This window comes from Gigantopelta aegis, chromosome 5, assembly GCF_016097555.1.
Source record: "Gigantopelta aegis isolate Gae_Host chromosome 5, Gae_host_genome, whole genome shotgun sequence".
Classification (NCBI taxonomy): Eukaryota; Metazoa; Mollusca; class Gastropoda; order Neomphalida; family Peltospiridae; genus Gigantopelta; species Gigantopelta aegis.
Window position 1 is genome coordinate 5,775,334 of NC_054703.1, and position 16,400 is coordinate 5,791,733.

The 16,400-nt window shown below is 36.5% G+C and overlaps 1 protein-coding gene across 1 annotated transcript in view; it reads right to left on the reverse strand.

Annotated features, from left to right (window-relative positions):
* Nucleotides 1–8,004: 8,004 nt before the first annotated feature.
* The window catches only part of LOC121373219 (sulfide:quinone oxidoreductase, mitochondrial-like), a 32,729-nt gene continuing 24,333 nt past the window's right edge, over nt 8,005–16,400 (reverse strand). Inside the window, exons 7-10 of the mRNA XM_041499706.1 lie at nt 13,423–13,609; nt 12,220–12,293; nt 8,941–9,119; nt 8,005–8,231 (exon numbers count right to left, since the gene is read on the reverse strand). Of these exons, the coding sequence (XP_041355640.1) occupies nt 8,132–8,231; nt 8,941–9,119; nt 12,220–12,293; nt 13,423–13,609 (540 nt within the window). The 3' untranslated portion in view covers nt 8,005–8,131. The remainder of the gene's footprint in view (nt 8,232–8,940; nt 9,120–12,219; nt 12,294–13,422; nt 13,610–16,400) is intronic.

The window sequence follows — 16,400 nt, forward strand, 5'->3', positions numbered from 1 at the left end:
ACAGAGTTATGGCCCTTGGACTTAGGAGACCTAAAAATGTATTGGAGTCCAGTAGAGGACATGTATTGCTTTAGCAGTTCTCTCCGAATGCTTGTTTATTAAAGAAAATGTGAATTTTAGGCTGTAAAAAAATAAAAGTAAAAACCTTAAAAACAGTAAATCCATATTTAAAGACTGACACCATTTGGTTATCCTGAAAGCTTACAAATAGGGCCTAGAGTACTGCCATAGTAACAGAATTCCAGTCAGTTATTTAAGAGGTGTTGTGTTTAGTGTTCTTATGATCGTCAAGGATTTCAAATATGCATTTTCACACATCACCTAACAAAAAAGGTTTTCTTTGTTTTGTTTTTTATTACATTGTATGGTATAGATGTCTAAAATACACTTTCTTGCTTAAAATGATAAAAAAAAAATTCCCGTCTCATCTAATCATGAAATATTTATTCCAAATTTGTAATCGCCAACAAATGTGTTTAGCTTGCTACATCTCGAGATTTTCAGACCTTATCTAGAGATAAGTTAACGGTTGTTTTTAGAGTTGTCTCCCTTGGTTGTGTTTGTGACCAGTTTTAGCTATTCTCAATTGTCTTGGTCTCTTTTGATTCACTGGGATGTTTTGGGTTTTTTAAATTACCCCCCAAAATAAAAAAATAAAAAAATAAAATTATCATTAAAATTTTGGCATGTGGTTACATCAAGACCTTATGTCCAGATAACATTGTCAGGACAAACAGGAACATACACAGATATTCTAAAGAAGAAACACAAAAACTTTGTATAAACAGGGCCCTGATGAAAATATGGGGGGGGGGGGGGGGGTTACTACTTTTTATAAACAAGTGAAACACTGTACAAATTAAACCCTGAGTTGTGTATGCTATTTTCTTTAATAAAAAAGAAAAAGTTAGATTCTCAGGGGGGCAGGGGGAGGGCAATTGCCGCCCCAGAGGGTACGACCCTGGTAAGTGAGCTTATTTTGTAGGTAAAATATTTCTATGTGTTTATTTGGAGGGACAAAATCTTGTGTTTTATGTTTCACAGATCTTTATCCTAAAAGTGACAAACCTCTAATAATGATTATCATGCATGCACTGGATCACCATAGTAATAATAATAATGGTTTTATGGTTGGTTTTAGAGTTGTCTCCCTTGGCTAAAGAGTCGCATGCTGGGGGTTTTCTCATAAATCCTTTGTTTAATGTTGTGACCATTTCGGCAGGACATATTGCGGAGTGCACTTTTAATACTGAGATGGGGAAAACAGGCAGCATTTTCAGACTTTTGTAGCAGGTTTATGTATCTTTATACGTCATCTCATTTCATTTTGTTTATCATTGTCTATATTAAACCTATCAAACACTGTACAACATTATCTATCTTTCTGACACTTTGTACAACATTGTCTATATTTCTGACGCTGTATAACATTGTCTATATCTCTGACGCTCTGTACAACATCGTCTATATCTCTGACACTCTGTACAACATTGATTATGTCGACACCTTGTACATGTTTGTGTATGCCTCTGACAGTTTGTATATTACTTTCCATCCCTATATCACTACACCTCAGTGTTACAACAGATGTACATCGTTGACTGTACGGCATTTTACGTTGTTTCTTCTACAGTGTTGGGCACTGTTCAACATTGTCTTTATCTGACCGTTACTAAAGTCCGAGGACAATACATTATTGTACATTGTCTATATGACATTGTACCTAGGTGATCCGTTATGTCGCATGTTGTACAGTGTTGCCGATCTCCAATAGAGAAGCAAATATTTTAATATATATATATATATATATATATATATATACTATAATATAATATATATTATAATATATATACTATAATATAATATATATTATAATATATATATATATTTTTTTTTTTCATGATACAGTCAAAATGGACGTAAAATATTGACTATACATTTTTAATTTTAATCAACATGAAAACGAAAGCATTCAAAGTGAATAATTTAAAATATATATATTTATATTAAATTTACTGTTTGTTTCATGTGTTATTCAGTATAGTGACAGTACATTTTCTATCTTTATCCATCTTTATCTGTCTGTGGCACTTCATACATCACTGTCTATCCGTTTTTCTATCATCAGCATCCATCTTTTCTTTTCAACTTGCCTGACCTCAAACAAATGGCATATTTCCCCTATGAAAGTAGACTGATCCGAGCATCCCAACAGCCAATGGTATGGCTTAAAACCTTTCAGTAAGTCTTCTGTATCATTGGAAGGTTTTCCTGTCCTGCACGGAGGAGCCAACACCTGCGTCCATGACAGGCATGCTCTACAACAGCTTGTTCTGAATGTGCACATTATTACCTATGACCTGCCCTGACCTGGAAGATTTTGGGCAATCCCATTGGCTGTTAGGGTGTTTGGACCAGTCTACTTACCTAGGGGGAATATGTCATTTGTTTGAGGTCAGGCTAAGTATTGATAAAAGGGAAAACAATCAAAGTTTCCTGCAGGTTTACTATAATCACTGTCTGTTCATTTTATTATCATCATGGTCCATCATTGTTTACTGCCATCACTGTCGATGTCTCAGTGACATAATCAAGTCTCGCAATCAAAGGCAGATCTATTTATAGTTTTGATCTCTTTGCAGCTAGCTGTGTACTAATCAATCATGTTTTCATAATTTATTTATACGCCATCTTTGTTTGTGTTGAAATACCTGTATCATAGCCCAGTTTCAATGTAATTAGTTGTAATATTCGCAACATGCATTGCTAATCAGTTTTTTGTAAATAGTACAAACTTTCTAAGACAAGATGGTTTTATATTGAGGCTGTTTTGTTTGCATACTTAATTAAAAAAGATTGAGCTCAATAATTGCAGTTTAAAAAAAATATATTAGCATGATCAGCGAATCAAATTGTTTTTAAAGACCGGAATTCCGATTTCGTCTTTTATTTCATTTTTTGATGACATAACTTGGTACGTAGTTTTTATGAATATATTGTTTTAAAAATAAAGAATAATGTGCTAAAACATTTTATAGGATAAATTCAGAAAATGTATCTACCAATAATTCTAACAAAAACAGTTTTCTCGACACCATTTAGCAAATCATGATTTGTTAATTTTGAGTTTTTACTTGTTAAATGATTGCCACTAAACAAAATCCTTTATTAATTTGTTTTAAAATTATTATTATTATTTTTTAAATGCATGTTGTCATATTAATTAATATATCCTGGCATGATAAGAAGTACCAGATTTTTAAAAATCCCTTGGGCTGAAGCAAATATTTTGTGAATCCTATCTATCCCAAACTTGTCTAAAAACTGCATCAGATTTACCAAATGTTTTATATGGTGCAACTTGTGTGTTTTTGACTGCACATCACTGTCATGATTCAAAACACACTTGTCATTTAAACACACTTGTCATTTAAACACACTTGTCATTTAGAAACACTTGTCATTTAGAAACACATGTCATTTAGAAACACTTGTCATTTACAATGTACGTGATCGTATACATGCACTCGCTCGTTTAATATTCTCTGTGTTGGCTCTTTTGGTGCATTTTACGAGTGCTATTGGATGATGAGTTAGTCTGGGGGTTTCATACATTAAGCTTTCACAAAGTGGACCGAAAATAACAGTGTTTTGAAAATGTACATGTGTTTGTTTCTTCAATTGTAAATTCAGTTTTAATTGTAAAATAATTTGGGTTAAATTTTAAGTAAGGAAATGTTGCCTGTGGCCATTCATAAGAAACGACTAAATACATTTTATTTTTATCACGCTTAGTTTTAATTTTGTTCTCTAACATATTTTGTAATTTTACTTCCTTACTTACGATAATAAGGAAATGTATAAACCTGTAATAGAAATATAGAAATAAATAAGGAAATATAAATAAGGAAATATTATAAATATAAAGAAGTAAATATAAAATATAAGTAAATATAAATATAAAGAAGTAAATATAAAATATAAGTAAATATAAATATAAAGAAGTAAATATTATAAAATATAAAGAAGTAAATATTATAAAATATAAAGAAGTAAATATTATAAAATATAAGTAAATATTATAAATGTAAATAAGTAAATATATAGATAAATAAGTAAATTTTATAAATGTAAATAAGTAAATATATAAATAGAAATAAATAAATACATACCAACTTGCCACTACAAACCAAATATGTTTCGTTTCTTGAATGGCCCAGCCCTTTTTATTAAAAATGCTAATTTTGTATTTTATGCTATATTTGTAATGCTAATTGTTACATTATACATAGCGTATAAATTAATTTATATACCTGTCTAATAATCACAGAGATGATGTGGATGCTTGTAGTTTAGGGCTGGGTGGGTTTATTTCATGACCTGGTTAACTGGACGCAGTCTGTGAAATCAGGTCATACTTAGTCTAGTAGATTTTATGTCGAACTGGACGCAGTCTGTGAAATCAGGTCATACTTAGTCTAGTAGATTTTAGGTCGAACTGGACGCAGTCTGTGAAATCAAGTCATACTTAGTCTAGCAGATTTTAGGTCGAATATGTGTTCTTATTTTCATTTTATAGTGCTCTCGGGTTTTGTCATAAGATTTTTTTTTTTATGTGTAAATTTCCCTTTTAAGATTTTGATGCCATTTTAATTTTAAACATGACTTTTTTATTATGTTTTTTTAATATTCTGTTTTTTATTTACATATTCAAGTTACTATTTGTTAGTAAATTTGTTAGCAAATTTTAAACTCATGTACTGGTATATGTCGGTTATTAACCAAGAAAAGATTGTATACGGCCCGCTTTGCTTGTGAATGTATCGATTCAGTGCATACACACAGTACCTTTTCTATAAATACAATTATATGAGTGGACATTCAGTATTTTGGGGGGAAAAGTCGATCGATGGTGCATATAAAAGATCTCTTGCTACTAATGGAAAAATGTAGCAGGTTCCCTCTCTAAGACTATACGTCAAAATTAACAAATGTTTGACATCCAATAGCCGATGTTTGATACATGTAAATCAGTGTGCTCTAGTGGTATTGTTAAACAAAAGAAACTTAACTTTTTCTTGTTTGTTAAAATGTTTTATAGTTTAAACAAATCTGTTGAACATTGAATGTTATGGTGGAATATTTAAAAAAAAAAAAAAAAATTATCCAATGTTTTTAGGTAGCAAATAAATATTAATACACCTGCAAGTGTTCAAGGTATTGGGGGGGGGGGGGAGATTTTGGTGAGTATTAGGTAATTTTAGAGCCCCGAGGTATGACTTTACTGTGACAAAAAGGGGGTGGAGGGATATAACAATGCCACGTTTTGTGTTGTCCAATTGTTGAATGGCTCCTACCACTGGTGCATGGATAGAGAACAGGAGCTGCTCTAAAACAGCCCTAGCATCCAAAATAATTAATTGTGCGATTTTAATACTTATTATTTTATCATGTTTATCAACATCACGTCAAATATGGTGTTTATTCAACGACATCACGTCAAATACAGTGTTTATTCAACGATATCATGTCAAATACGGTGTTTATTCCATCATGCTTGTTTTTATAAAACATTTAGAGCTGTACTGTTAAGTAAGTTTAATGTATATATAAGTGTTTTAGAAGGTCATGCATTACTGTGCATATTATTTGTACAAATATATTTATGTAGAGAGAGTAATACTTAGACAGACGTACAAAAGGTGTTTTCAACCCATCCCTGTTGGCATTTTGCATTTATTGCCTTTTGTGAATATTTTTGACAATGTACTTGTTTTAAGTTCATATAAAAAGATGGGAGGGGGGTGAAGATTTTTTTTTTATTATTATTAAATTTTTTTAATCTAGCAGTTTCTTTTGGTATCACTCTAGATTTAATCATTTTCGTGGATTTTTTTTAATGATATTTTTTTACTCTGTCTGCTTGTTACAAAAACCTCAAGTTTAGTCAAAATAAAAATAGTAAATTGTTTCATTGTTTTATCTTGTTTTTTCAGCTTTCAGAGTTTGAAACTCTTTATCTAAGAGTGAATATTTCTAAAGGGGTAGATCAAATGTCACGATGACTGCCTTGTCTAATGGAAAATGCAGACTCATTGCTGTTTTACCAGTTAAAATAGTCTTTCTTTTTCCTGTCTTTCTCGGTTTTGGCCCATTGAGCTATTTCTCGTTCCAGCCAGTGCTCCACAACTGGTGTAACAAAGGCTGTGGTATGTACTATTCTGGCTGTGTGTAGGATGGTGCATATAAAAGATCCCTTGCTGCTAATGAAAAAAAGAGTAGCCCATGAAGTTGCGACAGCGGGTTTCCTCTCAATATCTGTGTGGTCCTTAACCATATGTCCGACGCCATATAACCGTAAATAAAATGTGTTGAGTGCGTCGTTAAATAAAACATTTCCTTCCATATAACCGTAAATAAAATGTGTTGTGTCGTTAAATAAAACATTTCCTTCCATATAACCGTTAATAAAATGTGTTGAGTGCGTCGTTAAATAAAACATTTCCTTCCATATAACCGTTAATAAAATGTGTTGAGTGCGTCGTTAAATAAAACATTTCCTTCCATATAACCATTAATAAAATGTGTTGAGTGCGTCGTTAAATAAAACATTTCCTTCCATATAACCGTTAATAAAATGTGTGGAGTCTCGTTAAATAAAACATTTCCTTCCATATAACCGTTAATAAAATGTGTTGAGTGCGTCGTTAAATAAAACATTTCCTTCCATATAACCGTTAATAAAATGTGTGGAGTGTCGTTAAATAAAACATTTCCTTCCATATAACCGTTAATAAAATGTGTTGAGTGCGTCGTTAAATAAAACATTTCCTTCCATATAACCGTTAATAAAATGTGTTGAGTGCGTCGTTAAATAAAACATTTCCTTCCATATAACCGTTAATAAAATGTGTGGAGTGTCGTTAAATAAAACATTTCCTTCCATATAACCGTTAATAAAATGTGTTGAGTGCGTCGTTAAATAAAACATTCCTTTCTTTCCTTTCTCAGTTTGGGGGGCTAAGAGGGCAGGATGTAGCCCAGACGTAAAGTGCTTGCTTAATGTGCTGTTGATCTAGGATCGATCCCCGTCGGTGGACCCATTGGGATATGTCATGTTCCAGCCAGTACACCACGACTGGTATATATCAAAGGTCGTGGTATGTGCTATCCTGTCTGTGGGATGGTGCATATAAAAGGACCCTTACTAATGAAAAAATGTAGCGGGTTTCCTGTCTAAAACTATTTGTCAGAATTACCAAGTGTTTGACATCCAATAGCCGATGATTAATAAACTGATGTGCTCTAGTGGTGTCGTTAAACAAAACAAACTTTTAGCCCAGTGCTAAAGTGCACGCCTGATATAAGATCGATCCCCGTCTGTGAGCCCACTGGGCTTTCTCAATGGGCTTTCTTGTCCCAACCGGTGCCCCACGACTGGTATATCAAAGCTTGTCTGTCTATAGGAAAGTGAATATAAAAGGTTCTACTAATGGAGAAATGTAGCGGGTTTCCTCTAAACAACTACATGTCAGTATTACCAAATGTTTGACATCTAATCGCCAATGATTAGTGGATCAATGTGCTCATGTATTCAATAATTTATAGTTCATGTCCTGCATTGGTGCTTCTAAAACCTTTAGAGAGACTCGAGGCTCTTAATAAGAGTGAGACAGTAATGTCTTGACAATGTCATACAAATTATACGTGTATAACATCATTAGACATCGAGTCTGGACTCGACATTTCCAGCCAGTGCACCACGACTGGCATATCAAACGCAGTGGAATGTACTATTCTGTCTGTGGGATGGTGCATATAAAAGATCCCTTGCTGCTAATGGAAAAGAGTAGCCCATGAAGTAGCGACAGCGGGTTTCCTCTCTCAATATCTGTGTGGTGCTTATAACCGTAAATAAAATGTGTTGAATACGTCATTAAATAAAACATTTCCTTCTTCTTCATTAGAGATTGAGTATGTTAGATACATGACTATAGATTAATGAATGGAATGACATTTATTTTCAAAATTGTACACTTTCCCCCACCTTTCCCATCAGGTGAAAATGTTATGCACACAGCAGGTGGGTTTGTTCCAGCTTGCGTACTTCCATCATGACTGTGGCCCGTGATTAAACCTTGAGGCTGGGCGTTGTGGGAATGTGTTTGGATCCCGTGTCAAAGCCGAGCCGCATCATCTTTCTGTAAGCCTTCGGACCGTTCCACTGTCCACTAGAAAACAAAAATAAACGGAAGTATAAGCATATGAGATGGGAGAGGGATAAGGGAAGCTCAAGGGGGGGGGGGGGAGTACAAATTGGGGGGGGGCAGGATAAGGGGAGCAAGTTCAAATCCACAATTTGGGACAAAAACTAGTGTTAAAGTTTGTTTTGTTTAACGACACCACTAGAGCACATTGATTAATTAATCATCGGCTGTTGGATGTCAAACATTTGGTAATTCTGCTATATTTTTCCTAACGCAGCAAGGGATCTTTTATATGCACTTTCCCACAGACAGGAAAGCACATACCACAGCCTTTGTCTAGTTGTGGTGCACTGATTGGAACGAGAAAAAAACCCCAATCACAATCGATCCTGCACTGCAACCACCTCTAGTGAGTAATCAACCGATTGAGCTAAATCCCGTCCCCCGAAAACGATGGTGATATTGGGACAAAATGAGCTGGCCTGAATCCTTTTCACCAAGTATTTCCATCATTCTACCCACAATATTAGGTGTTTTTGTTAACAGTATGCTAGTTTACATGTATTTTGGAAAAACTACCCACCTCCCCCAACACCAAACATAGAAACCCTCTAAATCTGCCCCATAATACTGATACTTCAACATGAGGTTCAAGTAGATCTTGGGCAACATGCACCCCACCCACCCTCAACATAGAAACCCCCTAAATCTGCCCCTGAATACTGATGCTAACTTCAACATGAGGTTCCAGTAGATCTTGGGCAGGAGGTCTTTCTTCACGAGGTACATGCTGAGTCGCTCCTTGCCCTGGTCGAAAGGAAACGTCTCCAGGGGCTGGGCATCGAAGTCAAACTCCGCCATGATACACTTTCCATATCCTGTGATGAGAGGGCAAGACGTGTAGCCGTCGTACTGAAAAGATCAAGTTTGTGGTGTTTAACAACACAACACTCGGAGAACAGGGACCACTTTCACAAAACATCTAAGCCTAGTTTTACACATTAACATAAATCTACGACTAAACCACAGTTCTTGTTACTATTATACGACTAAACCACAGTTCTTGTTACTATTAACAGTAAACTAAATATAGTTTAAAATAAACATATTTGTTTTCTTTTGCCAATAAAATGTTCCATCTTCCGTAATGATGTCACTTTCTGCGTGAAATATATTCCAATCACATGTAAACATTACACCGGTTTAACTGCTAGTCGCAGACATAAATTTACGATGTTTTGTGAAATTGGCTCCAGTTCCACTTATGGGGTTAGAATGAGGTAAATGTTTAGTCCATTATTAGTAATATATTCCAGGGTGGGATTCAGCTGAGTCAGTTGAGTGCTCGCTTGAGGTGCTTGCATCGCAGCATTGAACCATTCTCTATGGAACCAGTCAACTGATTGTTTTCTTCTCGTTACAACCAGTGCACAACAACTAGTCAAAGGCTGTGGTATGTACTATCCTGTCTGTAGGATGGTGCATATAAAAGATCCCTCGCTGCATTTGAAAAAATGGAGCAGGTTTCATCTGATGATTATGTGTCAGAATTACAAAATGTTTGACAACCAATAGCCGATGATTAAAGAAAGAAATGTTTTATTTAACAACACACTCGACACATTTTATTACGGTTATATGGCATCAGACATATGGTTAAGGACCACACAGATTTTGAGAGGAAACCCGCTGTCGCCACTACATGGGCTGCTCTTTCTGATTAGCAGCAAGGGATCTTTTATTTGCACTTCCGACAGGCAGGATAGCACAAACCATGGCCTTTGTTGAACCAGTTATGGATCACTGGTCGGTGCAAGTGGTTTACACCTACCCATTGAGCCTTGCGGAGCACTCACTCAGGGTTTGGAGTCGGTATCTGGATTAAAAATCCCATGCCTAGACTGGGATCCGAACCCAGTACCTACCAGCCTGTAGACCGATGATTAAAGGCACAGACCAGTAAAAAAATGGACACAAATTTTATTTAATTTACAAACCTGTAACTCATTTGGATAAAGTTAAAATAGAGTGAAAGATGAGCCTGTGACGTTAAAACTGGAAATATCCTTAAAATAGACGAACTCAAATCAATAACTGCTACTTCTCAGACGCACGTGCATTTTTTAAAATATGAAAAATGCATTTTTTTTTTGTATAAAAGAAAGCAGGATAACCAGAAACACTTTGGTTCTATGGAAATGGATAATCTGAACAATAAAATGTAAGTAATGTTTTATTTCAGTGATCATAAATGGCTCCAGTAGTGAAAAAACCATGTTGTAGAGTTTAAAACCTAGGGTATGTCCCTTCAACGTCTTGTTTTCATAAAGGTCATATTTAGAAACGGAAAATTGTAAACTTTGTACACTGGGCTAGCTCTGGAAAATGTAATCTGCCCTTTATATTCTAAATGAGTTAAAATTATTATTAAGTTTTACGTCCCGAGTAAACTAATATTAAATATGACAAACAGTTATAATTTAATAGTAATAAATATGCCTTAGTGTTTAAAAGCTAAGGTCTGTTCCTTTAATTAATCAATGTGCTCTAGTGGTGTCATTAAACAAAACAAACCTTATTGTGCAACCCACTGCACGTCCGGCAGGCTCTCTACCACAGAACTACATCCTGTCTCATTAACTAGTGGGTGTGGCAATAGAGGATTTGTTAAACCAGAACCCACTGAACGTCCGGCAGGCTCTCTACCACAGAACTACATCCTGTCTCATTAACTAGTGGGTGTGGCAATAGAGGATTTGTTAAACCAGAACCCACTGCACGTCCGGCAGGCTCTCTACCACAGAACTACATCCTGCCTCATTAACTAGTGGGTGAGGCAATAGAGGATTTGTTAAACCAGAACCCACTGAACGTCCGGCAGGCTCTCTACCACAGAACTACATCCTGCCTCATTAACTAGTGGGTGAGGCAATAGAGGATTTGTCAAACCAGAACCCACTGCACGTCCGGCAGGCTCTCTACCACAGAACTACATCCTGCCTAATTAACTAGTGGGTGAGGCAATAGAGGATTTGTCAAACCAGAACCCACTGCACGTCCGGCAGGCTCTCTACCACAGAACTACATCCTGCCTAATTAACTAGTGGGTGAGGCAATAGAGGATTTGTCAAACCAGAACCGACTCCAACCTAGAATGAGTGCACCACTAGGCTCAATGGAGAGGTGTAAACATGTTTTGTTTAATGACACCACTAGAGCACATTGATTTATTAATCGTTGGCTACTGGAAGGAAGGAAGGAAATGGCTTATTTAATGACACTCTCAACACATTTTATTTACGGTTATATGGCGTCAGACATACCATATAGATATATCATGGGCTACTCTTTTCAATTAGCAGCAAGGGATCTTTTATATGCACCATCCCACAGAGAGGATAGTTATACCTTTGTTACACCAGTTGTGGAGCACTTGCTGGAACGAGAAATAGCCCAATGGGACCAGCAATGGGGATCGATCCCAAACTAACTGCGCATCAAGCGAGTGATGTACTACTGGGTTACGTCTCGCCCCAGCCTAGAATGAGTGCACCGCTAAGCCCAATGGAGAGGTGTAAACATTTGTTTTGTTTAATGACACCACTAGAGCACATTGATTTAATAAAAATCGGCTATTGGATGTCAAACATTTGGTCATTTTTGACAGTCTTAGAGAGGAAACCTGCAATGTGTGTATTTAGATTTAGCATCATGAAATATTAGCATGTTGTATGGCCTAACATTTTATGCTTGCTAACATTTCCTGATTTATAGTGTATAAAAATAGAGATGAGACTTGTGTTACTCATGAATGGACTAAGATGTATAGGTTGCCCAGCCATCTGTGTTAAATGTTTGTAGTGTTTAAACAGATATATATAAAAATAGAGATGAGACTTTGTGTTATTCACCGATGGACCAGGATGTAGAGGTTGCCCAGCCATCTGTGTTAAATGTTTGTGGTGTTTAAACAGATATATATAAAAATAGAGATAAGACTTGTGTAACTCACGGATGGACCAGGATGTATAGGTTGCCCAGCCATCTGTGCTGCCAAACTGTGAGAGAGAACAAAACCCTGAGATGCTGAAAGAAATCATGACTCTCATATTGAAGACTTATATATTAAACTTTGTTTCAATAACAGGTGATAAGTATGATATGTACACTTCAGTATTCTGACAAATACATTTGTAGTTTTCAGTTTAAGTTTGTTTCATTTAATGACACCAGAATGATAATTTAAAAGAACGAAAGAGAATGGAAGTAATGTTTTACCTAATGATGCACTCAACACATTTTTATTTACAAACGTAACAAATCCTTCAAGGACGACCATTGTACTTCTACTGAGCGCTCTGACACTGAAATATATCTCAACCCAAAACTTAAACAAGCATTCTGAGAGTACTGTTAAAGCAATACATGTCCCCTACCAGGACCAACAAATTTTTGTATCAAGTTCAAGGGCCATAACTGTATAAAAAATGGGTAAATCACTATGTAAGTAAAACTTGATTTATAACAGTACATGGTAAATCACTATGTAAGTAAAACTTGATTTATAACAGTACATGGTAAATCACTATGTAAGTAAAACTTGATTTATAACAGTACATGGTAAATCACTATGTAAGTAAAACTTGATTTATAACAGTACATGGTAAATCACTATGTAAGTAAAACTTGATTTATAACAGTAAATGGTAAATCACTATGTAAGTAAAACTTGATTTATAACAGTACATGGTAAATCACTATGTAAGTAAAACTTGATTTATAACAGTAAATGGTAAAGCTATACATAAAAATCAATCTCAATATCTTCAGGCATTACAAAAACATAAGTCCAGAAAACAAATTTCATATCTCCTAAGTCAAGTTTTAACTGTGAAAAATGGAGTAAATAATCACCATGAAAGTCAAACTGGATCTCTAACTGTACCTGACAAAATTCCATCTCAATATCTTCAGGAAAAGTTCCGAAAACAAATTTTCATATCTTCCAAGTCAAGGGCCATAACTTTGTCAATAAAGGGTAAATCGCCATGAAAGTCAATCTTGATCTGTAACAGTAACAGACAGAAGGACAGACAGATGGATGGAGATGAAATATATAGTGCATAATATGTGATCATGTGGGATAGATAGAAACAGTGTACCTGAGGTGTTAAGAGATTTCGACCCAGGATGGGAGACTAATAAAACTATTGACCTGCGGCAGCAGCTGTCTTGGAGGTTGGCACGTTGGTACAGTCGCCGATGCCGAAAATGTTGGGGTACATGGTGTGCTGCAGTGTGTATTGGTTCACGTCCAGGAAGCCGGCCTCGTTCACCAGTTTCTTCGCTGCTTTCAGTGGGTCCGGTGCAGACATTGGCGGGGTCACGTGCATAAAGTCATACTGAAAATATATGTTAATGAGTTTATTCACAGATTTCAGCAGGTCTGGCACAGATATTGGAGGGGGGTGTCACATGCATAAAGTCATACTGAAAATACATTTTAATGAGTCTGGCACAGATATTGGGAGGGTGGGGGTGACGTGTATAAATTCATACTGAAAATACATTTTAACGAGTTTATTCAAAGATTTCAGCGAGTCTGGCACAGATATTGGGAGGGTGGGGGTGACGTGTATAAATTCATACTGAAAATACATTTTAACGAGTTTATTCAAAGATTTCAGTGAGTCTGGCACAGATATTGGGAGGGTGGGGGTGACGTGTATAAAGTCATACTGAAAATACATTTTAATGAGTTTCTTCACAGATTTCAGTAGGTCTGGTGCAGACATTGGGGGGTGGGAGGTGACGTGTATAAAGTCAAACTGAAAATACATTTTAATGAGTTTCTTCACAGATTTCAGTAGGTCTGGCGCAGACATTGGGGGGTGGGGGGTGACATGTATAAAGTCATACTGAAAATACATTTTAACGAGTTTATTCAAAGATTTCAGCGAGTCTGGCACAGATATTGGGAGGGTGGGGGTGACGTGTATAAAGTCATACTGAAAATACATTTTAATGAGTTTCTTCACAGATTTCAGTGGGTCTGGTGCAGACATTGGAGGGTGGGAGGTGACGTGTATAAAGTCAAACTGAAAATACATTTTAATGAGTTTCTTCACAGATTTCAGTAGGTCTGGCGCAGACATTGGGGGGTGGGGGGTGACATGTATAAAGTCATACTGAAAATACATTTTAACGAGTTTATTCAAAGATTTCAGCGAGTCTGGCGCAGACATTGGGAGGGTGGGGGTGACGTGTATAAAGTCATACTGAAAATACATTTTAATGAGTTTCTTCACAGATTTCAGTGGGTCTGGCACAGACATTGGGGGGTGGGGTGGGGAGGTGGTGACGTGTATAAAGTCAAACTGAAAATACATTTTAATGAGTTTCTTCACAGATTTCAGTAGGTCTGGCGCAGACATTGGGGGATTGGGGGGATGGATGGATGATGTGTATAAAGTCAAACTGAAAATACATTTTAATGAGTTTCTTCACAGATTTCAGTAGGTCTGGCGCAGACATTGGGGGGTGGGGTGGGGAGGTGGTGACATGCAAAAAGTCAAACTGGATGGATAAGAGTTAAAACATATTTTCAGCTAATACTGGTGTATTCTTAGTTTACTTGTTGTCATCATTAATTAATGTACAAAAGGATGTATTAATCATTAATGGATGGATGGATGGGATGGATGGATGGATGGATGGATGGATGGATGGATGGATGGATGGATGGGATGGATGGGATGGATGGATGGATGGGATGGATGGATTAAAATGGGGTGGATGAATGGGATGGATGGATGGATGGGATGGATGGATGGATGGATGGATGGATGGATGGATGGATGGATGGATGGATGGATGGGATGGATGGGATGGATGGATGGATGGATGGATGGATGGATGGATGGATGGATGGATGGATGGATGGATGGATGGATGGATGGATGGATGGATGGATGGATGATGGATGGATGGATGGATGGATGGATGGATGGATGGATGGATGGATAAATGGAGTGTTGTATGGATGGAGAGGTGGATGGATGGATGCATGGATGGATAGAAGATTGGATGAATGTATGGAGAGTTGGATAGATGGATCGACGGATGATTGCAAAGATGGATGGATAAATGAATAGAAAGATGGATTAAAATGGGATTGGTGGATGAATGGAATATTGATGAATGAATAGATGGAACATGCATGGATGGATGGATAAAGAAAGACTGTAGGAAAGGATGGATGGATGGATGGATGAATGGATGGATGGATAAATATTTTGGATGGATGGATGGATGGATGGATGGATGGATGGATGGATGATTGGATTGATGGATGAATGGAAAGTTGGATGGATTAATGAACAGATGGATACATGCATGGACGGAGGGATGAAGAGAAAGACTGTAGGAAAGGATGGATGGATGAATGGATAGTTGTTGTATGGACAGATGGATGGATGGATGAATGATTTGATGGATGGATGGATTGGTGGCATTGATGTAAATGTTTTTAAATAATTAATCGATAATTGGACGGAGGGATGGATGGATGGATGGTTGAATAAAAATGGATAATACTGATAATTAATGAATGGGTGGATGGATGTAAAAAATAGATGGATGGGTGGGGAGGATGAATGAATGAATGGACTGTGGTTGGATGGATAACTAATGGGTGGGTGGAAGAGTTAATGTGTGTGAGGTTAAATGGATGGATGGATGGATAAAAATGGATGCATGAATGAATAAAACATGGATAATTAATGAAAGAATGCATGGATGGACGGATGGAGAGCATGTAGAAGGATGAATGAGTAGTGGTTGAATGTATTGATCGATAACTGATGAATGGATGGAGAGGTGGTTGAATGGTTGACAAGATGGATGAATGGATGGAGAGATGTTTGAATAGTTGACAAGATGGATGAATGGATGGAGAGATGGATGAATGGTTGATGAGATGGTTGAATGGTTGACGAGATGGATGAATGGATGGAGAGATGGATGAATGGTTGGTGAGATGGATGAATGGATGGAGAGATGGATGAATGGTTGGCGAGATGGTTGAATGGATGGAGAGATGTTTAATGGTTGGCAAGATGGATGAATGGATGAAGAGATGGTTGAATGAATGGAGAGATGGATGAATGGTTGGTGAGATGGTTGAATGGATGA